At 55.0% G+C, this 23,732-nt stretch overlaps 2 protein-coding genes across 5 annotated transcripts in view; both read left to right on the plus strand.

Moving 5' to 3' along the window:
• LOC105540601 (taste receptor type 1 member 1) overlaps positions 1-13,851 on the plus strand; it is a 22,270-nt gene extending 8,419 nt beyond the window's left edge. Inside the window, exons 2-6 of one of the 2 annotated variants that reach the window (XM_011981301.1) lie at positions 3,169-3,475; positions 7,232-7,993; positions 8,990-9,202; positions 9,526-9,646; positions 12,748-13,851. In XM_011981301.1, coding sequence (XP_011836691.1) covers positions 3,169-3,475; positions 7,232-7,993; positions 8,990-9,202; positions 9,526-9,646; positions 12,748-13,679 — 2,335 coding nt within the window. In that variant the 3' untranslated portion in view covers positions 13,680-13,851. The remainder of the gene's footprint in view (positions 1-3,168; positions 3,476-7,231; positions 7,994-8,989; positions 9,203-9,525; positions 9,647-12,747) is intronic. The other variant, XM_011981309.1, reaches the window with a different exon arrangement.
• A 242-nt stretch (positions 13,852-14,093) lies between these two features.
• On the plus strand, positions 14,094-23,488 carry ZBTB48 (zinc finger and BTB domain containing 48). 3 transcript variants are annotated; one of them, XM_011981328.1, is made up of 11 exons: positions 14,094-14,232; positions 14,639-15,397; positions 16,205-16,446; positions 20,136-20,247; positions 20,915-21,007; positions 21,411-21,497; positions 21,655-21,809; positions 22,233-22,369; positions 22,451-22,615; positions 22,967-23,055; positions 23,127-23,488. In XM_011981328.1, the coding sequence occupies exons 2-11, from the start codon at positions 14,708-14,710 to the stop codon at positions 23,421-23,423; spliced, it is 2,067 nt and encodes a 688-aa protein (XP_011836718.1). In that variant the 5' UTR covers positions 14,094-14,232; positions 14,639-14,707; the 3' UTR covers positions 23,424-23,488. The 3 variants fall into 3 exon arrangements, with proteins under 3 accessions (XP_011836718.1, XP_011836709.1, XP_011836715.1); XM_011981319.1 differs by having other exon boundaries at positions 14,094-14,166; XM_011981325.1 differs by having other exon boundaries at positions 14,094-14,145.
• Positions 23,489-23,732: the final 244 nt, after the last annotated feature.

Below are 23,732 nucleotides of genomic sequence, written 5' to 3' on the forward strand. Positions count from 1 at the left end.
CGGGCGGATCACGAGGTCAGGAGATCGAGACCATCCTGGCTAACACGGTGAAACCCCGTCTCTACTAAAAAATACAAAAAACTAGCCGGGCAAGGTGGGGGCGCCTGTAGTCCCAGCTACTTGGGAGGCTGAGGCAGGAAAATGGCATAAACCCGGGAGGCAGAGCTTGCAGTGAGCTGAGATCCAGCCACTGCACTCCAGCCTGGGTGACAGAGCGAGAGTCCGTCTCAAAAAATAAATAAATAAATAAAGGAGATTGGCTTACCTGCTACTAGCATAGTTACCCTGGGCTCTGATGCATTGATGGCAGTTGGGGCTGGGGGCCCTGCGACTTGTCCGTTCTCAGAAGCTAGGTCAAGGAGTTGCGGGAGTGTAAGCGATTCTTCACTTTTTGTCTCGCTGAAGGGGAGGTGGTTCTGAGGTGCAGCCTTTTCTGTCCATCTGTTGAGATGACGGTCAGACTTCTAGTGGCCTGTCTGCTGGCAGACTGGGCAAGGGCTCTTCAGCACTTGTGGGTTAGGACATGCCTGCGCCCAGTGGCCATCTTTGCCACACTTAAAGCAGCGCCTGGGAGGATTACTGCTATCGGGTCTTTTGTGCCCTTGGGTACTATGGCTATGTTGACAGATAGCCACAGCTAGAAGCTGGTATTTAGCGTGATCTCTCTCTTTAGGCTCTATCTAATTTACTTTGCTCATCCCTGTTATTGAAGACTTTGAAAGCCAGGTTAAGGAGGTCTTGTTGTGAAGTTTGAGGGCCACCTTCAGCCTTTTTAAGTTTGCACCAGGTGTCGGGGCAGATTGGGAGATAAAACAGGTATTAAGAACAACAGTTCTTTCTCGGGAGGAAGGGTCGACGCAAGTATATTTTTGGAGAGCCTCTGTAAGGCGGGAAAGGAATTGGGCAGGATTTTCATCTGCCTTTTGGGAAATGTCTTAAGGTTTTCAAAATTTACAGCCTTATGGGCAGCTTTGTTAAGGCCTGCAATGAGGCAGGTAATCATATGGTTACGGGATGCCCGGCCAGGGTCTGTGGGTTGGTACTCCCAGGAAGGCTCTTCCTGGGGAACAGCAGTGACTCCTATGGGCTTAGTAGGATCTTGCCGATGAAGACTGGTGGCGTGTGCCTGGGCTGCGAGACACAATCTTTCCTTCTTTTCTGGAAGGAGGGTGGAAGAGAGGATGATGTAGAGATCATGCCAAGTGAGTTCATAAGATGGGGTAAGATATTTAAATTATTTGTTATAAGTTTTGGAATTGGAGCAGAGGGACCCAAGATGTTTTCCAATTTGGGAGAGGTCAGAGAGGGAGAAAGGGACGTGGACACGGACAGTCCCCTCAGCTCCTGCCACTTCCCGGAGGGAACGTGAGGGGGCTGGTTAAGGGGCATGTTGGGCCTGAGAACGGGTAAGGGGTAGAGACGGTGAGGATTCAGAGTCAGAGGCAGGGTGGTTGGAGAGAGGGGGAGAAGGGGGCAGAATAGGAACGGTGACATAAGGTGGGGGATTCGGGTGGTTTAATGGAGGACCATGATGGTGGCGAGGAGGGGGAAATTGGCGGGGTTAAAAGAAGAGGAGTCATTGACTGGGGCTGTAGGAAGAGTGGCAGAGGGCAAGTTGGGTTTGGAGCAGGCAAGGAGGATTTGGAAAGTAGAACAGGACTGGCAGAGAGAAGGGTGGCTACAGAGAGTGAAGAAAGCCTGAACATAAGGAATCCCAGACCATTTCCCATTGTGGTGGCAAAAGTTGTCTAAGTCTTTAAATACGTTGAAATTGAAAGTGCCGTTTTCGGGCCATTGGGAGCTATTGTCTAATCTGTATTGAGGCCAGGCAGTACTAGAGTAGAAAAGCAGCTTTTTAGGATGGACCTTTGAACGGAGCCTGAGGACATTGAGGTTGCACAGAAGATACCCAAGAGGGGTGGTCTTAGGAAGCGTAGAATGAGAAACTCCTATGGTGAATGGAGGGGGGTGGGTAGGGGAAGAAGAGGCTGCCGGTCAACAAGGATGGCAGGAGAGGGTGTCCCCTGTCCTGGAAGCCCTGTCCAGAATAGAGGAGGTAGCCACTGAGTCAGGCATCCCTGAAATGGAGAAGCCAGAGGCCTGGAGGCCAGAGGAAGCCCTTGGTTGCCAACAATGGGAGAGTCTGAGAAATCCTCCAGGTCTTCGGCAGGTTCGGGAAGGGGAGGGTGGCCAGGAGAGAGATGGGATGAGGGGGAAAGGCTCTAGCACACAGCCCGCGAGGAGGGAGGGAAGGAGAGAGTGAGAGAGAGAGAGAGAGAGAGAGAGAGACAGAAAGTCCTCTGGGGACTCCCGGCCAGAGCCTACCCATTCCTGGGTTTCGGCACCGAAATATAAGGTTAGCCGAGAGAAAGAACGAGTAGACCCAAAGTCAGGCAAGCAAGTTTATTAACCTGCTGGGCTGCTCCACAGCAATCAGAGGAGGCAGCAGCCCAGGCTTAAAGACTAGGGGGTATAAGTATATTTTAGGGAGGGAGTGGGAGCTGTTTCTGGGTAAAGCCACATCCTGGTTGATGGGCAGATGTTAGGAGAAAAAAACAACAGCTGGGGAACATCCGCCTTGGCAGAGGGCCTGCAGGTGGTGAGAAAAGCAGGAGATGAAGAAAAACAAACAGGTCGGGGGAGGGAACATCTGCCTTGGCAGAGGGCCTTTGCTGGGTTGGGTCCCTAACACATCTCAAAAAAAAAAAAAAAAAAAAAAAGCCTGAAGTTTCTGTATAAGGAGGGACTTGAGGGAATTCTGCCTCCATAGCGTCTTAGGACTGAAGAGCATAGTAACATCAATTCTTTACAGAATGTCCAGCCTGCTGGTCTGTCCTGCAAAATTTGAACTTGCCAGCCCTCACAATGTGAACCAATTCCTTAAACTAAATTTCTCACTCACTCTCTCTCTCTGGAGAACACTGACTAATGTAGCAGGTTTCTCTGCTCCAGGACCTCAGGACCTTTTTGATGCTAATATGCTTCTCCATCAGGGCCAGCTTGTTCCTCCTGCTGAGCTTAAGAGCCCTTGTTGAAGTTGTGGTTTGGGGAACTGGACCGATGACCTCAAAGGTTCCCTTCTACCTCCAAGCCTCAGAGTCTAGGAGGCCAGAGGGTTTCAGCAGGGCCTTGTCCTTCTTAGCTCTCTCTGCTTGGCTTTCTCCACAGGACTGGTAGCTTCAATGAGCATGGCTACCACCTCTTCCAGGCTATGCGGCTTGGGGTTGAGGAGATAAACAACTCCACGACCCTGCTGCCCAACGTCACCCTGGGGTACCAGCTGTATGATGTGTGCTCTGACTCTGCCAATGTGTACGCCACGCTGAGCGTGCTCTCCCTACCAGGGCCACGCCACATAGAGCTCCAAGGAGACCTTCTCTGCTATTCCCCTAAGGTGTTGGCGGTGATTGGGCCTGACACCACCAACCGTGCTGCCACCACAGCCGCCCTGCTGAGCCCTTTCCTGATGCCCCTGGTAAGCTGGAGCCTCAGACCTTTGCCCATCTCCCTTCAGGCAAGTCTGGGCTGGGGCATGTGGGCAAGAGCTGCTGTCCCCTCAAGGTTGCCTGCCCCCGGATCTCTTGGGTGGTCACTGCTCTTTAGTCACAAGTCAGGGGTCCCTGCCCAGCGTGGTTCTGGCCCCAGCCTTCCAGATCCCTGCCTCCACTCTCATGGGAAAACCCATTCTGCTTGGGAACTGCTGCCACTCAGCTGCACCCCTACTGCCCTCCACTCCCCTCCTCCCTCCAGAGGTTCCATTGCCTTTGTTAGGAATGGACACCCTGGACGGGCACTGTGGCTCATGCCTGTAATCCCTTGGGGAGGCTGGGCAGATCTCTTGAGGCCAGGAGTTTGAGACCAGCCTGGCCAATATGGTGAAACCCCATCTCTACTAAAAATACAAAAGTTAACCGAGAGTGGTGGTGTGTGCCTGTAATCCCAGCTACTCGGGAGGCTGAGGCAGGAGAATTGCTGGAACCTGGGAGGTGGAGGTTGCAGTGAGCCAAGATTGTGCCACTGCACTCAAGCCTAGGTGACAGAGTGATGCCTTGTCCCCCCACCACCACCCCCAAAAAAGGACACCCTTTGCTTCCCACCCCATAGACTGCTCCACATCATCCCAGTCTCTCCTGACTGCCTTTCCTTCTTCCCTCCTGGCTCAGAGGTGCTGACATCCCTCACCTTGCTGAGATCAGTCCTGTCCCTGTGCTTATTCTTGCCCTGTACCTTGGGCCACAGCCCCTCCTTGGCTTATGGATTCTTCCCCATGGGTTCCTGCCTGGCCTGTGGTTGCCGTCATCCCTCTCCCTCCTCTAGGTTCTCTACACTGAGCATTGACTCTCTGCCCCTTCCCATGGAAGCTTCCTGCTGGCTTCTCCCTCCCCTCATTGCTTCTCAGCCCCTGAGGGCTGCCCCCGCCACTCTTGCTTTTGCTGTGAGCTGGGGCACCTTCTAGGTCTCCAAATCCTACTTTGCAGTCCTTCTTTATCTTAGATGACTTCTTTTTTTTTTTTTTTTTTTTTTTTTTGAGACGGAGTCTCACTCTGTCGCCCAGGCTACAGTACAGTGGCGTGATCTTGGCTCACTGCAAGCTCTGCTTCCAGGGTTCACGCCATTTTCCTGCCTCGGCCTCCTAAGTAGCTGGGACTACAGGTGCCTGCCACCACACCTGGCTAATTTTTTGTAATTTTAGTAGAGACAGGGTTTCACCATGTTAGCCAGGATGGTCTTGATCTCCTGACCTCGTGCCAGCCTCAGCCTCCCAAAGTGCTGGGATTACAGGTGTGAGCTACAGCACCTGGCCTATCTTAGGTGAATTCTTTGTGATTTTTTTTTTTTGAGACAGTCTCACTCTGATGCCCAGGCTGGAATGCAGTGGCACAATGTTGGCTCACTGTCTCCCAGGCTCAAGTGATCCTCCCACTTCATACTCCCAAGTAGCTGGGCCCACAGGCATGTGCCACCATGCCTGGCTAATTTTTGTATTTTTTGTAGAGATGGAGGTCTCACTATGTTGCCTAGACTGACCTGGAACTCCTGGGCTCAAGCAATCCACCTGCCTTGGCCTCCCAAAGTGATGAGATTACAGGCATGAGCCACCGTGCCCTTTGTGACATTTTAGACCAGTCCTCCTATGAGAGTCTTTCCTTGGAATTTATGCCCCCCCCCAACCCCCTACCCGTGCCTGGCTTTCACTTGCAGCCCTTGTCTCCTCTTGTCCCACCTCCTCTGAAGAGGCAGGTGATTCCCCGGAGCAAGTTTCACCCTCCTCTCCTCCCCTTTTCCAGTTCCCAGGCAGGCTGTGGGCTCGTGGCTCAACTTCCCATTCTCAGTCCCCTCCCCTCTGATCTGAGCCCCTGATGCTGGCCCAACCTCACCATATCATGGACCCAGCAGAGCGCAGATTGACCTTACCTCCGTACACAACAAAAGCCTCTTTTCTTCCTGTATTGGCCCCACCCCTCTGGTGGAGGGTAGTGATGGAGCAGCCATCACCTGAGTCCTGCCCACTGCCACTCCTCGTTGCCCTGCTCCCCATCTTTCGTCCTCTCTGGCCTCCTTTTCCACTGCCACAGCCACAGCTGGAATTCAGACCAGCATTATCTCTCAACTAGATTCTTCCATCAGTGTCCTAAGGCTTCCCCCTGGTTCCAGTCTTGAATCTTTTCTAACTCATTCCTCACTGAAGTCAGAGATATGCTCATAAAATGCAAGTCCTGGCCGCTGTGGCTCACGCCTGTAATCCCAGCACTTTGGAAGGCTGAGATGGGCAGCTCATGAGGTCAGGAGTTGGAAACCAGCCTGGCCAACGTGGTGAAACTAAAAATGCAAAAATTAGCTGGTGGTGGTGGCAGGCACCTGTAATCCCAGCTACTCAGGAGGCTGAGGCAGGAGAATTTCTTGAACCCAGGAGGTAGGTGTTGCACTGAGCCGAGATCGTGCCACCGTACTCCAGCCTGGGCGATAGAGCAAGACTGTCTCAGAAAAAAAAAGAAAAAATGCAAGTCCGAACATAGCACTTCTCTGCGGATGTCCTTAGGGACTCCCTGTAGCTTACAGCAGTAGCCCCCAACCTTTTTGGCATCAGGGACTGGTTTTGTGGAAGACAATTTTTCTATGGACAGGTGTGTGAGGGGTTGGTTTCAGGATGATTCAAGTGCATTACATTTATTGTGTACTTATTTATATTATTACATTGTTTTATTTATATAAATAAATACATAAATATATTTTATTATAAATAAAAAAAAAAATATATATATATATATTTTTTGAGACGGAGTCTCGCTCTGTCGCCCAGGCTGGAGTGCAGTGGCGTGATCTCGGCTCACTGCAACCTCCACCTCCCGGGTTCAAGCGATTCTCCTGCCTCAGCCTCCGAAGTAGCTGGGAGTACAGGCACTCGCCACCATGCCCGGCTAATTTGTGTATTTTTTAGCAGAGACGGGGTTTTGCCATATGGCCAGGCTGGTCTCAAACTCCTGACCTTGTGATCCGCCCACCTCGGCCTCCCAACGATGCTAGGATTACAGGCGTGAGCCACTGCACCTGGCCATCATGTATTAATATAATAAAATAATTCTACAACTCCCCATCATGTAGAATCAGTGGGAGCCCTGAGCTTGTTTTCCTGCAACTAGATGGTCCCATCTGGGGGTGACGGGAGACAGTGACAGGTCATCAGACATTAGATTCTCATAAGTAGCGCGCAACCCAGATCCCTCACATGCGCAGTTCACAGTAGAGTTCACGCTCCTACAAGAATCTGATGCTGCTGCTGATCTGACAGGAAGGGAGCAGCTGTAAATACAGATGAAGCTTTGCTTACTCACAAGCTGCTCACCTCCTCCTGTGAGGCACAGTTCCTAACAGGCCACTGACCTAACTTCTACCCTGACCTACACATGCTTCTCTTCTTCCTTGCAAACTGCCTCCAGCGGAAGTCCCTGAAGGTCCCCAAACACACCAGACTATTTCACTCCTATTCAAGTTTTGTCTCCTTTGCTTGGAATGCATCCCCTCCCCTCTTGTTCCCAGGCAGATTCCCACTCCTCCCCCACAACCTGCCCTGGTGGAGCCTTCGCAGGTGATTTGTCAGTGTCACAGGGTGAGTGGTGCTCTCCTGGTCTCCCCTGCTCCCTGCATCCCCACACCCAGCACAGGCCCAGGCATTGGGGGGCCTTCAGTGGAGACTTATGCCACTGAACTGGCTGAATGGCACCTCCCACAGATCAGCTATGGGGCCAGCAGCGAGACGCTCAGCGTGAAGCGGCAGTATCCCTCTTTCCTGCGCACCATCCCCAACGACAAGTACCAGGTGGAGACCATGGTGCTGCTGCTGCAGAGGTTCGGGTGGACCTGGATCTCTCTGGTTGGCAGCAGTGGCGACTATGGGCAGCTAGGGGTGCAGGCACTGGAGAAGCAGGCCACTGATCAGGGGATCTGCATTGCTTTCAAGGACATCGTGCCCTTCTCTGCCCAGGTAGGCGATCAGAGGATGCAGCGCCTGATGCGCCACCTGGCCCAGGCCACGGCCACCGTTGTGGTCGTTTTTTCCAACCGGCCGTTGGCCAGGGTGTTTTTCGAGTCCGTGGTGCTGGCCAACCTGACTGGCAAGGTGTGGGTCGCCTCAGAGGCCTGGGTCCTCTCCAGGCACATCACTGGGGTGCCCGGGATCCAGCGCATTGGGACAGTGCTGGGCGTGGCCATCCAGAAGAGGATTGTCCCTGGCCTGAAGGCATTTGAAGAAGCCTATGCCCGGGCAGACAAGGGAGCCCCTAGGCCTTGCCACAAGAGCTCCTGCTGCAGCAGCAATCAGGTCTGCAGAGAATGTGAAGCTTTCACGGCACACACGATGCCCAAGCTCAAAGGCTTCTCCATGAGTTCTGCCTACAACGCGTACCGGGCTGTGTATGCAGTGGCCCATGGCCTCCACCAGCTCCTGGGCTGTGCCTCTGGAGTTTGTTCCAGGGGCCGAGTCTACCCCTGGCAGGTAAGAGAGCCCACCCCAGCACCTTCTGTTGGAGAGAACAGCCAATCCTGAGACGAGCAGAGTGGGCACTCTCTGGTCACCCTAAATGCCAAGGGTGATAAATGCGACTAACTTATGGACTGTTTTTTTTTTGAGACAGAATCTGGCTCTGTTGCCCAGGCTGCAGTGTAGTGATGCGATCTCAGCTCACTGAAACTTCCACCTTCTGGGTTCAAGTGATTCTCCTGCCTCGGCCTCCTGAGTAGCTGGGATTACAAGCACCCACCATCACGCCTAGCTAATTTTTCTTTTTTTTTTTTTGAGACGGAGTCTCGCTCTGTTGCCTAGGCTGGAATGCAGTGGCGCGATCTCAGCTCACTGCAAGCTCTGCCTCCCAGGTTCACACCATTCTCCTGCCTCAGCCTCCCGAGTAGCTGGGACTACAGGCGCCTGCCAGGACGCCTGGCTAATGTTTTTGTGTTTTTAGTAGAGACTGGGTTTCACCATGATAGCTAGGATGGTCTCGATCTCCTGACCTCGTGATCTGCCTGTCTCGGCCTCTCAAAGTGCTGGGATTACAGGCGTGAACCACTGTGCCCGGCCTAATTTTTTAGTAGAGATGGGGTTTCACCACATTGGCCAAGCTGGTCTCGAACTCCTGGCATCAAGTGATCCTCCTGCTTCAGCCTCCCAAAATGCTGGGATTACAGGCGTGAGCTCTCTTCTCTTAGATAGATCTTTCTCTCTGATCCTTACCTTCTCTCACCCACTGTGTCTTGGAAGTGTCAAGTGACAAGGTCCAGGGCTAAAACTGTCTGTAAAGGAGCCTTTGTTAGAGGCCTCCTCTCAGGAGGTTGGTGGGGAGGGTTGAGGGGCCTCCTAAGAAGGAAGGGACTATACCTTCCCGATGGGCTGAAACCACCAGGATGGAAACCCAGGAAGCCCCCAGGCCCTTGCTTCTGGGACCATGTAGGTCTGTGCTGTCTATGGTGGCTTTGTGATATGTGTTTCTTTCAGCTTTTGGAGCAGATCCACAAGGTGAATTTCCTTCTACACAAGGACACTGTGATGTTTAATGACAATGGAGACCCCCTCAGTAGCTATAACATAATTGCCTGGGACTGGAGTGGGCCGAAGTGGACCTTCACAGTCCTCGGTTCCTCCACATGGTCTCCAGTTCAGCTAGACATAAATGAGACCAAAATCCAGTGGCACGGAAAGGACAACCAGGTAATGGGGATGTGGTCATTCACCAGGTAACTGCCTTATGGGCAGCCTAGAGTCTGGGGGTGATGCTGACACAGTGTACAGGGAGCAGGAGGGGGACCCCAGGGATCCAGCTGCCACCACTCTACCCATCCTGGCCAGGGAAGCAGGGAAGACATTCCATAGGCGAGTGTGCAGATGCCCTGGGGTGGAAGTTCACATGACCAGGGGGTCCTGCCCTGGGAGTGAGCCGTGAGGGCAGATGCACAGAGATTCTGTTTTCTGTTCCACATGTGAGCTGTCCTTTGACTTGGGCCCCTATGTGTGGCCCCTCTGGCTTCTTACAGGTGCCTAAGTCTGTGTGTTCCAGTGACTGTCTTGAAGGGCACCAGCGAGTGGTTACAGGTTTCCATCCCTGTTGCTTTGAGTGTGTGCCCTGTGGGGCTGGGACCTTCCTTAACAAGAGTGGTGAGTGGGCAATGGAGCAGGCGAGCTACCCAGCACTCCCGGGGGCTGCACGGTGGAGGGAGGCCTCCCTTGGTCCCCATGTGCACATGCCCTGCCTCCGAACCAGGGCCCAGTCACTTGGCTGCCAGTTAGCTTCAGGTTAGAGGACTCCTGCTACCAGACAGAATTCTGATAAAGAGAATCAGCCACTGGGTGCAGTGGCTCATGCCTGTAACCCCAGCACTTTGGGAGGCCAAGGCGGGCGGATCACCTGAGGATCAGGAGTTCGAGACCCGCCTAAGCAACATAGTGAAACCCCATCTCTATTAAAAATACAAAAAAAATTAGCTGGGCGTTGTGGCGTGTGCCTGTAATCCGAGCTATTCGGGAAGATGAGGCAAGAGAATCTCTCGAACCCGGGAGGCAGAGGTTGTGGTGAGCTGAGATTGCACCATTGCACTCCAGCCTGGGCAACAAAAGCAAAACTCCATCCGAAAAAAACAAAAGAAAAAGAAAAAGAAAAAGAAAGAATCAGCCAACTGAAATCCTTAGACTGAGGTGTGTCCTCTATTAGACAGCTGTCATCACAACTCCTACAAATGCAATCGTATCCTGAATTCAACCTTTCTCTAAATGAATGTAGCTATTGTTCCCTTTGTGCCCTCTTGTCCTACTGTCCCTTCTGTTGCCCATGCCAAAGACAGCTAGCTCCTTGAACAGCTTGGCCTGAATACAGATACTAGCATGTCTGCAACAGAGAAAAAAAACAGCATTCCCCATCCAGCAATGCAAGATCAAGAACAGAGAGCAAATTAAATAGCTAAGGACTCATGTCCTTCGTTGGTGTCCAGGGGCCACATTCTTTCCTTTCACCATCTCTGTAGGGACAGGAATACTTCCCTTCTGTCCTCAGAGGGTCAGGACTCAGAGAAACCACAGAGCAGCAGCTAAGGAAAATGGTTCATGGAAATGCTGGAGAGAGAGAGGGGTTAAAATGCCCTCCCTTGGGAGCAGGCTGCTCCCATTGGATCGTAGCCTCTCTGTTACGTGGGCAGAGCTACCAGGGTAAGGTCCTCCCTAGGGTTTGCAAAACCCTCATGGGATCATGAGCCATATAGAAGTGACCTGTGGGTCTCCAGTGTGTAATTAACACAGGCATTCTGAGGAAATGCTTGGCCTCAGGCCCCACTCCCGGCTACCCCCATCCCACCATGCCTAGCACAGTCTAGCTGCTTGGGTACAATTCTCCCAGTATCTTGCAGGCCCCTATTTCCTATTCCTACTCTGCTCATCTGGCTCTCAGGAACCTTCTTGGCCTTCCCTTTCAGACCTCTACAGATGCCAGCCTTGTGGGAAAGAAGAGTGGGCACCTGAGGGAAGCCAGACCTGCTTCCCGCGCACTGTGGTGTTTTTGGCTTGTCAAGAGCACACCTCTTGGGTGCTGCTGGCAGCTAACACGCTGCTGCTGCTGTTGCTGCTTGGGACTGCTGGCCTGTTTGCCTGGCACCTAGACACCCCTGTGGTGAGGTCAGCAGGGGGCCGCCTGTGCTTTCTGGTGGAAGTTCACATGACCAGGGGGTCCTGCCCTGGGAGTGAGCCGTGAGGGCAGATGCACAGAGATTCTGTTTTCTGTTCCACATGTGAGCTGTCCTTTGACTTGGGCCCCTATGTGTGGCCCCTCTGGCTTCTTACAGGTGCCTAAGTCTGTGTGTTCCAGTGACTGTCTTGAAGGGCACCAGCGAGTGGTTACAGGTTTCCATCCCTGTTGCTTTGAGTGTGTGCCCTGTGGGGCTGGGACCTTCCTTAACAAGAGTGGTGAGTGGGCAATGGAGCAGGCGAGCTACCCAGCACTCCCGGGGGCTGCACGGTGGAGGGAGGCCTCCCTTGGTCCCCATGTGCACATGCCCTGCCTCCGAACCAGGGCCCAGTCACTTGGCTGCCAGTTAGCTTCAGGTTAGAGGACTCCTGCTACCAGACAGAATTCTGATAAAGAGAATCAGCCACTGGGTGCAGTGGCTCATGCCTGTAACCCCAGCACTTTGGGAGGCCAAGGCGGGCGGATCACCTGAGGATCAGGAGTTCGAGACCCGCCTAAGCAACATAGTGAAACCCCATCTCTATTAAAAATACAAAAAAAATTAGCTGGGCGTTGTGGCGTGTGCCTGTAATCCGAGCTATTCGGGAAGATGAGGCAAGAGAATCTCTCGAACCCGGGAGGCAGAGGTTGTGGTGAGCTGAGATTGCACCATTGCACTCCAGCCTGGGCAACAAAAGCAAAACTCCATCCGAAAAAAACAAAAGAAAAAGAAAAAGAAAAAGAAAGAATCAGCCAACTGAAATCCTTAGACTGAGGTGTGTCCTCTATTAGACAGCTGTCATCACAACTCCTACAAATGCAATCGTATCCTGAATTCAACCTTTCTCTAAATGAATGTAGCTATTGTTCCCTTTGTGCCCTCTTGTCCTACTGTCCCTTCTGTTGCCCATGCCAAAGACAGCTAGCTCCTTGAACAGCTTGGCCTGAATACAGATACTAGCATGTCTGCAACAGAGAAAAAAAACAGCATTCCCCATCCAGCAATGCAAGATCAAGAACAGAGAGCAAATTAAATAGCTAAGGACTCATGTCCTTCGTTGGTGTCCAGGGGCCACATTCTTTCCTTTCACCATCTCTGTAGGGACAGGAATACTTCCCTTCTGTCCTCAGAGGGTCAGGACTCAGAGAAACCACAGAGCAGCAGCTAAGGAAAATGGTTCATGGAAATGCTGGAGAGAGAGAGGGGTTAAAATGCCCTCCCTTGGGAGCAGGCTGCTCCCATTGGATCGTAGCCTCTCTGTTACGTGGGCAGAGCTACCAGGGTAAGGTCCTCCCTAGGGTTTGCAAAACCCTCATGGGATCATGAGCCATATAGAAGTGACCTGTGGGTCTCCAGTGTGTAATTAACACAGGCATTTTGAGGAAATGCTTGGCCTCAGGCCCCACTCCCGGCTACCCCCATCCCACCATGCCTAGCACAGTCTAGCTGCTTGGGTACAATTCTCCCAGTATCTTGCAGGCCCCTATTTCCTATTCCTACTCTGCTCATCTGGCTCTCAGGAACCTTCTTGGCCTTCCCTTTCAGACCTCTACAGATGCCAGCCTTGTGGGAAAGAAGAGTGGGCACCTGAGGGAAGCCAGACCTGCTTCCCGCGCACTGTGGTGTTTTTGGCTTGTCAAGAGCACACCTCTTGGGTGCTGCTGGCAGCTAACACGCTGCTGCTGCTGTTGCTGCTTGGGACTGCTGGCCTGTTTGCCTGGCACCTAGACACCCCTGTGGTGAGGTCAGCAGGGGGCCGCCTGTGCTTTCTTATGCTGGGCTCCCTGGCAGCAGGTAGCGGCAGCCTCTATGGCTTCTTTGGGGAGCCCACGAGGCCTGCATGCTTGCTGCGCCAGGCCCTCTTTGCCCTTGGTTTCACCATCTTCCTGTCCTGCCTGACAGTTCGCTCCTTCCAACTAATCATCATCTTCAAGTTTTCCACCAAGGCACCTACCTTCTACCGCGCCTGGGTCCAAAACCATGGTGCTGGCCTGTTTGTGATGATCAGCTCAGCGGCTCAGCTGCTTATCTGTCTAACTTGGCTGGTGGTGTGGACTCCACTGCCCACTAGGGAATACCAGCGCTTCCCCCATCTGGTGATGCTTGAGTGCACAGAGGCCAACTCCCTGGGCTTCATACTGGCCTTTCTCTACAATGGCCTTCTCTCCATCAGTGCCTTTGCCTGCAGCTACCTGGGCAAGGACTTGCCAGAGAACTACAACGAGGCCAAATGTGTCACCTTCAGCCTGCTCTTCAACTTCATGTCCTGGATCGCCTTCTTCACCACGGCTAGCGTCTACGACGGCAAGTATCTGCCCGCAGTCAACATGTTGGCTGGGCTGAGCAGCCTGAGCAGCGGCTTCGGCGGGTATTTTCTGCCCAAGTGCTACGTGATCCTCTGCCGCCCAGACCTCAACAGCACAGAGCACTTCCAGGCCTCCATTCAGGACTACACGAGGCACCGCGGCTCCACCTGACCAGTGGGGTCATCAGGCATAGCTAGTAGCTTTCTCTGTCCTGAGGGTCGAAGGTCAAGCAGGCCAGGGCTGTTTGGGAGGCCTTTGGGCACCTCAGTCTGGGGTTGGGACGTATAAGCGCCCGGGAGAGCCCAGACCAGGCTCCGGGCTGCCAATAAAGAAGTGAAATGCGTATCTGGTCTTCTGTCGGGGAAGAGGGTGAGGTGCCGCGGATTCAAGTCTGAACCCAGAACCTGGAAAAGGCTTGGTGCCCAGCTTGACGTTGCTAGGCAACCCCGGAGGCGGGCCCAGCGCCAAAAGAACAGGGCGTGGCCTCATCCCCTCATCCCATTGGCCGTTCTCTGCGGGGCCCCGCCCTCGGGTGCCGGAGCTAGAAGATCTACGCTTCCGAGGCGCCCCTCCTGGCCGGCACGCTCTGACGTCACGTCCGGCGCGGAGACGGCTGCGTCTCCGCACGGTCGGCGGGGCACGCATAGCCGGGCAGTTGGTTCGTGGGCTGTGGAGGCGACGGAGCCGGGGGCTGGTGGGGCCGGCTCAGGGAGGACCTGCCTGGGTGAGGAGGGCACGAGGTGAGGGAGGGAGGGGCTGCGGGCCGCCGTGGCTGCCTTCCGCTCGGCCGCTCGGGACCTGTGGGCGCGGCGTGGGCTCCGCTCACCTGTCCGCGGCCGCCGTCCTCCCCAGTCCAGGATCCTCTCACTGTGCCAGGCCAGTCAGTTCGCGCTCATCCCGTGCCTTCTTTCCCCAAACTTGGATTTTTCCCACCAGGCCCTTCTTCATGACCCTGACCCCCCCATCAGCGTCCCCCCTGGCCAATCCAATATGGCCCCCGGTCCCCGGGAGGCTGTCAAGTGTGTTCCTGCCCTCCGCGTGCACCCCTCACCTTGACCCAAGCTCTCGTGCTGATAAATGTGATTATTTGAGTGGAGGCCAACTTCCCCTTTCTCTCTCTTCGACTCCAGGGGCTTTCTCTTGCATACGCTCGCTTGGGCTGGCCAGGGTGTCACTTCTGCCTCCCTGCCCTCCAGACCATGGACGGCTCCTTCGTCCAGCACAGTGTGAGGGTTCTGCAGGAGCTCAACAAGCAGCGGGAGAAGGGCCAGTACTGCGACGCCACTCTGGACGTTGGGGGCCTGGTGTTTAAGGCGCACTGGAGTGTCCTTGCCTGCTGCAGCCACTTCTTCCAGAGCCTCTACGGGGATGGCTCAGGAGGTAGTGTCGTCCTCCCTGCTGGCTTCGCTGAGATCTTTGGCCTCTTGTTGGACTTTTTCTACACTGGTCACCTCGCTCTCACCTCAGGGAACCGGGATCAGGTGCTCCTGGCAGCCAGGGAGTTGCGAGTGCCAGAGGCCGTAGAGCTGTGCCAGAGCTTCAAGCCCAAAACTTCAGTGGGACAGGCAGCAGGTGGCCAGAGTGGGCTGGGGCCCCCTGCCTCCCAGAATGTGAACAGCCTTCTCAAGGAGCCGGCAGGCTTGCAAGAAGAGGAAGTTTCGAGGACTCTGGGTCTAGTCCCCAGAGATCAGGAGCCCAGAGGCAGTCATAGTCCTCAGAGACCCCAGCTCGATTCCCCAGCTCAGAGAGAGAGCCCCTCCTCCCTCTGTGGGAAACTCAAGCAGGCCTTGAAGCCTTGTTCCCCCGAGGACAAGGAACCTGAGGACTGCAAAGTGCCTCCAAGGCCCTTCGAGGCTGAAGGTGGCCAGCTGCAGGGCGGGAGTAATGAGGTACTGTGCCCAGGGTGCTGGGACTGGGGAGACAAATGGAGGGAATAGACACTTTTTTTGGTATAATAGGGACCCTGGGCTGGGTGTGATGGCTCATTCACGTGAGTGGTTCAAGTGGAGGACGACAGGGATGGACGAAGTCTATTTGTAATCCTAGCACTTTGGGAGGCCAGGGTGGGTGTGGATCACTTGAGCTTGGGAGTTCGAGACCAGCCTGGGCAACATGGCGAGGCCTCATCTGTACAAAGAAAATACAAAAATTAGCCGAGTGTGGTGGCACACACCTGTAATCCTAGCTACTTGGGAGGGTGAGGTGGGAGGATCACTTGAGCCCAGGAAGTGGAGGTTGCAATGAGCTGGGATGGTGCCACTACGCTGTAGCCTAGGCGACAGAGCAAGACCCTGTCTCAAAAAAAAAAAAAAAAAAGTGGACCTTAAGACAATCTCTGTTAATGTGGGTTTGGAACGGGCTTTCTCCAAACAAAGGAAGCTGGTGATCTGAGGCTGACCTTTCTGCAAGCCCCAGCTATTCATGGTTGCCACCTTCCTGAGAGGAGTGGGCAGCATCAGGGTTACAGGTGTTTCCCCAGGATAGTGTTTCCATCCGAGCTTCCAGTTCCCCACAAACACAGTCACTTTCCTCTGAATCCAAGACTCAGATGCTCTGCCTTGGGCCCCTGAAGGAACAGTGTCTGATGAAGGGACTTGTCAGGGTTGGGGCTTGGGATGGAACTGGAGCTGGGTCCCTACAACTCCTACTGATTCATTTGGTGACCCCACCCCGTCCTGCTGCCTGTTGTGCTCTAGTGGGAAGTGGTGGTTCAAGTGGAGGACGACGGGGATGGTGATTACATGTCTGAGCCTGAGGCTGTGCTGACCAGGAGGAAGTCAAATGTAATCCGAAAGGCCTGTGCAGCTGAGCCAGCCCTGAGTGCGGGCTCCCTAGCAGCTGAGCCTGCTGAGAACAGAAAAGGTACAGCGGTGCCGGTCGAATGCCCCACATGTCATAAAAAGTTCCTCAGCAAATATTATCTAAAAGTCCACAACAGGTAAACTTTCTGTTTTTCTATTTTCCTGTCTGCCATTCCCGCGTTGGGGGAGGGGTCTTGCACGTCCCACTTCTGGGTGAGGTAGGGGCTGGGGGATCCATCTCAGACCCACATAGTTTCTGGCCTTGGCACACCTCTGGCAATCAGGAAGTGAGAGTCTGCTTTGGGTTAGATGATTCTTCCTCACTGTCCTGTGAGTACTGTGGTTGGAGATGGGTTTGTGGACATCTTGTCAACAGGTTCCACCCACTGTGGACCTTGACCTTCAGCTGGCCTCTGCGGACAGGATGAGAAACCTGTGGCCCGTGTGCTAGAGCTGAGGCCCAACCTTAGGTGTTTCTGAAGCCCAGCAGTGTGGGCTTGAAGCCCGGCAGTGTGGGCTTTGGGCCACAATGCTGAGCCTTGGGTCAGTGCTACCTGTGTTTCCAGGGAAGTGTTCACTCTGGGGTGTCAGTGGAGTATTAAAGTCCAGTTGTCTAAACCTTCAGTGTCCAGTAAAGTGACCAGGAACTCCAGGGGCTATTAAAATTTTTATTTTTACATTTAGTGGAGACAAGGTTTTGCTATGTTGCCCAGGCTGGTCTCAGACTCCTGGGCTCAAGTGATCCACCCACCCTGGCCTCCCAAAGTGCTAGAATTACAGATTTGAGCCACCATGTCCAGCCCCCAGGGGCTATTTTATGTTTTTGAGTTGGAGTCTTGCTCTGTCACCAGGTTAGAGTGCAGTGGCACGATCTCAGCTCACTGCAACGTCTGCCTTCTGGGTTCAAGCGATTCCTCTGCCTCAGCCTCCAAAGTAGCTGGGATTACAGGCATGCGCCACCACACCCGGCTAATTTTTTGTATTTTAGTGGAGACAGGGTTTCACCATGTTGGCCAAGATGGTCTTGATCTCCTGACCTTTCGATCTGCCCGCCTCAGCCTCCCAAAGTGTTGGGATTACAGGTGTAAGCCACCATGCTCGGCGTATGTTATTTTTTATTTTATTTTATTTTACTTTATTTTTTTTTGAGACGGAGTCTCACTCTGTTGCCCAGGCTGGAGTGCAGTGGCATGATATCGGCTCACTGCAACCTCCACCTCCCAGGTTCAAGCGATTCTTCTGCCTCAGCCTCCCGAGTAGCTAGGATTACAGGTGCCCGCCACCACGCCCAGCTAATTTTTGTATTTTTAGTAGAGATGAGGTTTCACCATCTTGACCAGGCTGGTATTAAACTCCTGACCTCGTGATCCACCTGCCTTGGCCTCCCAAAGTGCTGGGACTCACGGAGTCTCTCCTTTCCACTCACCCAGGCTGGAGTGCAGTGGCTCCATCTCTGCTCACTACAACCTCTGCCTCCCAGGTTCAAGCAATTTTCCTTTCTCAGCTTCCTGAGAAGCTGGGATTACAGGCGTGTGCCACCACACCCGGCTAATTTTGTTTGTATTTTTAGCAGAGACGGGGTTTCAGCATGGTGGTCAGGCTGGTCTTGAACTCCTGACCTCGTGATCCGCCTGCCTCAGCCTCCCAAAGTGCTGGGATTACAGGTGTGAGCCACTGCGCCCGGCCATTTTTTTACTTTTTTTTTTTTTTTTTGGAGACGGAGTCTGGCTCTGTCACCCAGGCTGGAGTGCAGTGGCGCGATCTCGGCTCACTGCAAGCTCCGCCTCCCAGGTTCACGCCATTCCTCAACCTCCCGAGTAGCTGGGACTACAGGCGCCCACCACCTCGCCCGGCTAATTTTTTTGTATTTTTTAGTAGAGACGGGGTTTCACCGTTTTAGCCAGGATGGTCTCGATCTCCTGACCTTGTGATCCGCCCGTCTCGGCCTCCCAAAGTGCTGGGATTACAGGCTTGAGCCACCATGCCCGGCCTTTTTTTACTTTTTAGTAGAGACGGGTTTCACCATATTGGCCAGGCTGATCTCAACCTCCTGACCTTGCGATCCACCTGCCTCGGCCTCCCAAAAGTGCTGGGATTATAGGTGTGAGCCACTGTGCCCAGCCCCCAGGGGCTATTTTAACTTAGAATTTTAAATTAAATAAAAATTCAGTTCCTCAGATATGTTAGCCAAATCTGAAGTGGTGAGGAACCACGTGGCTCCTGGTGGCTGAATCGGGCAGTGCTGACATAGCACATTTCCATCATCTTGGAGAGGCCCCTTGGGCAGCACTGCTCTGGAGTCCCTTCAAGCCCTGTGGGAATGGTGGCCCAGTGACATGCCTTCCAATCCTGCCACTCCCAGCCAAGACATCACTAGTCTGTCATGGTGTGTTTTTTTGCCAAGCCAGGTAGGGCGGCACACTAGTAATCACCTGGAATGGGAGCAGGGGAAATCTATTTGCTGTCCCTGTGCACCGTGTTTGGGGCAGCTGCTGCCAGTGGAATGCTGGGATGACTCCAGTGTCGGGGGGTCCTGGGGCAGCCTGTGTGCTGCTGGATGCTCGCTCTCAAGTGCCTTGCCGGGGTAAGACTGGGGTGGTTTCCATCCCTTCCTTGGGCTTCAGCTTGCTGGGCTGGCCCTGAGAACTGGGAGGGGATGGCTTCATGAAGTCATTTTGATGGGGGATGAAGATAGTTGCTGTGGAGGAACAGGATGAGAGAGATGCTCGGCCTCTGGCAGGTGGGAGGGGCTGTCGCAGGCTGCACAGGGACTCCGAGGTCGAGTTCATTTAGTTCATTCAACAGTCTACCAGGTGGCCAGCAAGGCGGTGTGGGTGCTTGGGATGCATTTAAGGGAACTAAATAAAGGTCCTTATGCAGCCGACCTGCTTGCCGGGCAATGCAGGTAACAGATAAGTCCATCTGTCTGCAGTAGATGGTGAGGAAGTGCTGCGAAAAAAAAAAGCAGAGGTGGGCCAAGGGGTTGGCGAGTTGTGGGTTGGGTTCGATTGTGATTTTAAGTAGCCAGGGTCTCGGGAGTCTTACTCAGAAGGTGAGATTTAAGCAGAGACTCAAAGGAGGCAAAGAAGTTGACCAAGTAGGTGACTGGGGAGCATCTGGGTGGAGGGAAGAGCCAGGGCGCCGGGGTAGGAGGATCCTGGGGGCGTGACAGGCAGCAAGGAGGCACATGCCTGACCCAGGTGGCCAGATGACACCCTGGGAGAGAAGCAGGCAAGGGGAGGGCTGCCTCTGCCCTGAGGGGCCTCCCGGGCCCTTTGTCTGAATGGGGAGCACTGGGGATATGTGAGCCAAGAGGTGCTGAGGTCTCACTTAAACTAAAGGGTCTTTCTGGCTCGTGAACTGAAACCTGTGGGGGAGGCAGTCACAGAGCCGGGAGACCAGATAGGCAGCTCCCCTGGCTACCCGGGAGAAGCTGTTGCCGGGCTAGGTGGGGCAGTGGAGTCAGATGAGGATCTGGCCTTGGGTTTGAAGCTCTTGGAAGCCTTGAGTTGCTTCTCTAGTAGTCAGGACCCAAGATCTGCCTCTGTCTTCAGACAGAATGCGGCCAACTGGGCCTCCCCATAGGCCTCTGTGCTGGTCAGATCATGGCAGCCTCTTAGGACCTTTGTGAGCTTCTTGCCACCGCACTCTCCCTTGTGGAGAGTCTCCATGCTGGGAGAGGCTTCTGGGCTTGTCCCTGCACCTTAACCAGCTGGTGTCACCTCAGAACACTTGTTCCCCTTAGAAGGGACCCAGAAAGGGCCCTGGGTGAGGGAGAGATGGGAAACCCTCTCAGCCACCCCACCCCTGTGGCTTTTCCTGGCAGGAAACATACTGGGGAGAAACCCTTTGAGTGTCCCAAGTGTGGGAAGTGTTACTTTCGGAAGGAGAACCTCCTCGAGCATGAAGCCCGGAATTGCATGAACCGCTCGGAACAGGTACTTGGGAGCTGGCCCAGGTACTTGTGGGCAGGGCACACTGGCCTCCCTGTCTTCGTGCCATCCGGGGAGGGCCCCAGGAGACTGAGAGGGGTACAGGGGTACTGTAAACTCAGGAAAGCTGTGGGGTCCTTGGATGTCATCAGGTCCATGCCCTGGTACAGGTGGGACACAGGTCCTGAGGGCGGAAGGGACAGGCATAGGAGGGACTCTGTGGGAGGCATTTGGGGTTGGCCTTTCTAGGCCCCTTGCCCACCTCCACCTTGGGCTTTGGAGAAGGGGAGCCTCTACAGGGAATGGCAGCTGGGAAAGGCCCCCTGGCCACCCCCAGCAACCCCACTGCTGGCTTCTGTGTCAGGGCCCGCTGAAACCCAGACCCACTCTTTCTAGAGGCCTGTCAGCAGCCACTGGGGCCAGGGACTGTGGGTGAGGCCACTCGGACCCTGCCCCCAGTCTGTCTGAGCCTGAGAAGGGCCTGGTATGCGGTGGGCTTGCAGCACTCAGTGACGGTCAGGCCAGGCAGGTTACCTGTTGCCCTCTCCCACCCTAGCATCCCCCCCTGCCCAGGCAGACTCTTCCCAGCAGCAAGCGGAAGCCCGGGCAGAGGCTGCTGTCACAGGCAGAGGCCCCCGCTGATGCCGGCCCTGCTTGCCCCTCACACTGCCAGGTCTTCACGTGCTCCGTGTGCCAGGAGACATTCCGCCGGAGGATGGAGCTGCGGGTGCACATGGTGTCTCACACAGGGGAGATGCCCTACAAGGTCAGGCTTGGCCTGTCTCTAGGGCCGGGGTGGGTAGCCCCAGGATCCCTCCTGCTGAGCCCTTTACGTGGGGGTGCTATCAGGCACCTCCCTCACAGTAGCTGTCAGGGAGCCTGCCTTCCCTGCCTGTCCAGTGCCCCCTTATCTGGGCAGGATTGCTGGCTGCAGCCTCACCTCCAGGGTCCTTATTAGGCCCTTGTTTCTTTCCATGGAGGACAGGCTTGGCATCCTCTGGGCAGCTGAGCCCTGAGGGCCCTCCCTTGCGCCATCCTTCACACCAGATCAGGGTCCTCCCAGTAGCATCTCACTGGGGCCTCCTGTTCCCGCCCTACAGCCCAAGGGTGGGTGGCAGGGTTTCATGGGTGCAGGCTTCCCTGGAGGTGACTGTGGGCCTCTTTTTCAGTGTTCCTCCTGCTCCCAGCAGTTCATGCAGAAGAAGGACTTGCAGAGCCACATGATCAAGCTGCATGGAGCCCCAAAGCCCCATGCAGTAAGTGACAGGCAGGGCTGGGCATGTTTTGATGCTGGCATGAGCAAGAGTGAGCTGTGCCCAGAGCGGGGAGGGGGCTTGTGGGTCTCTCAGGCAGCCCTTCCCTATTCTCACCCTGGCCCTGGTCCCTCCCTCTGCCTGCCTGGTCTGTCTGCAGTGCCCCACCTGTGCCAAGTGCTTCCTGTCTCGGACAGAGCTGCAGCTGCATGAAGCTTTCAAGCACCGTGGTGAAAAGCTGTTTGTGTGTGAGGAGTGTGGGCACCGGGCCTCGAGCCGGAATGGCCTGCAGATGCACATCAAGGCCAAGCACAGGTGTGTGTCGCCTGTTCACTGTTGGGGCCCAGTCCTGCTGCCAGCCCAGGCTTGCACCGGCAGGGAAGACAGTTTGCTGACTTTTACACAGATGAGTGTGCCCTCGGCCTCCACCCTGAATCTAGTGCCTACAGCCTCTCTGGGGTAGTGGGACCCGAAGGGCAAGCAGCTATGCCAGGCAGAGAGGCTGGGGGCACTTGTTTGAGGCTCAGACAAGCCTCTGTGCCCCCGGGGCAGATTCTGAGCTTCCTTAGTTTCTTGTGATTCCCTGCTCCCAGATTGTCCTGCTCTGGGGTGGAGGTGGTGCCCCTTTCCTAGCACTGCCCAAGCCCTCTTTCCACCAGCCATGCTCCTAGCTGTAGCAGAGCGAAGGGGGTCACTTTCCTTGGTGATGGCCTCTGCCCTATGTCCCCACCCTAACAGGAATGAGAGGCCACACGTGTGTGAGTTCTGCAGCCACGCCTTCACCCAAAAGGCCAATCTCAACATGCACCTGCGCACACACACGGGCGAGAAGCCCTTCCAGTGCCACCTCTGTGGCAAGACCTTCCGAACCCAAGGTGAGGTACGCCCCGCCCCGCCCCTCCCCATCCCCATCCCGAGGCAAGGCCCCAGGCTGAGCTCTTGCCTTGTGCCTGCAGCCAGCCTGGACAAGCACAACCGCACTCACACGGGGGAAAGGCCCTTCAGTTGCGAGTTCTGTGAACAGCGCTTCACTGAGAAGGGGCCCCTCCTGAGGCACGTGGCCAGCCGCCATCAGGAGGGCCGGCCCCACTTCTGCCAGATCTGCGGCAAGACCTTCAAAGGTACCTGGGCGACCCTGGGAGAGCCTTTTCCTGCTCATCTGAGTTGGAGGGTCTCTGAGGAGGAAACGCTTTCTTGCCAGTGAACCTCTCTGGTGCCCCACACGGTAGTGTTGAGAGTGGACTTGCTTCGAAGGCAGGGGTGTCCTGTGCAGTAGTGACCCTGGGTGGCACTGGAGAGCCTGGCAGGGCCTGTGCGGCACTTTTAAACCACTGGCCCCACGTACTACAGAAAGAACCCCATGCCCATGGCCTGGTCCCCTCCCTTGCTGCCTGTCCCGACCTCCTGCTGGGCTTCCTTGAGGGTCCCGGGGCTCCTGCACGATCCCCTGCGTGTTCTTCTCCCTCCCGCAGCCGTGGAGCAACTGCGTGTGCATGTCAGACGACATAAGGGGGTGAGGAAGTTCGAGTGCACTGAGTGCGGCTACAAGTTTACGCGGCAGGTAGGCCAGGCCCTAGGCCCCTTCCCCTCCCCCAGGATCCCCCGAAGTCCTGAGCTCACTTTCCCCGCCAGGCCCACCTGCGGAGGCACATGGAAATCCACGACCGGGTGGAGAACTACAACCCACGGCAGCGCAAGCTCCGCAACCTGATCATCGAGGACGAGAAGATGGTGGTGGTGGCGCTGCAGCCGCCTGCGGAGCTGGAGGTGGGCTCGGCGGAGGTCATTGTGGAATCCCTGGCCCAGGGCGGCCTGGCCTCCCAGCTCCCAGGCCAGAGACTGTGTGCAGAGGAGAGCTTCACCAGCCCAGGTGTCCTGGAGCCCTCCCTCATCATCACAGCTGCTGTCCCTGAGGACTGTGACACATAGCCCACTTTGGCCACCAGAGCCCACTTGGCCCCACCCAATAAACCGTGTGGCTTTGGACTTGCGTATTTCAGCCTGACAGTCTCTTCTCCAGTGTCCTGGAGTCGGGGAGGTGCTGCCTTCCCACCCATGCCCTCAGGACAGAGTGGTGTCCTGCCCGGTCCTGTGTGGGCCTCAGCTCAGCTGGCAGCTTTCCCTCCTGTCAGGAAACCTCAGCTGAGTGAGGCTTGGATGGGGTTCCTTTGGGGACCAAACCTCTGGCCTTGGCTGCTCTCCACATCTGTATTATGTTCCTTGTTATTGCAAGATTTT

Source organism: Mandrillus leucophaeus, unplaced genomic scaffold (assembly GCF_000951045.1).
Source record: "Mandrillus leucophaeus isolate KB7577 unplaced genomic scaffold, Mleu.le_1.0 Scaffold105, whole genome shotgun sequence".
Classification (NCBI taxonomy): Eukaryota; Metazoa; Chordata; class Mammalia; order Primates; family Cercopithecidae; genus Mandrillus; species Mandrillus leucophaeus.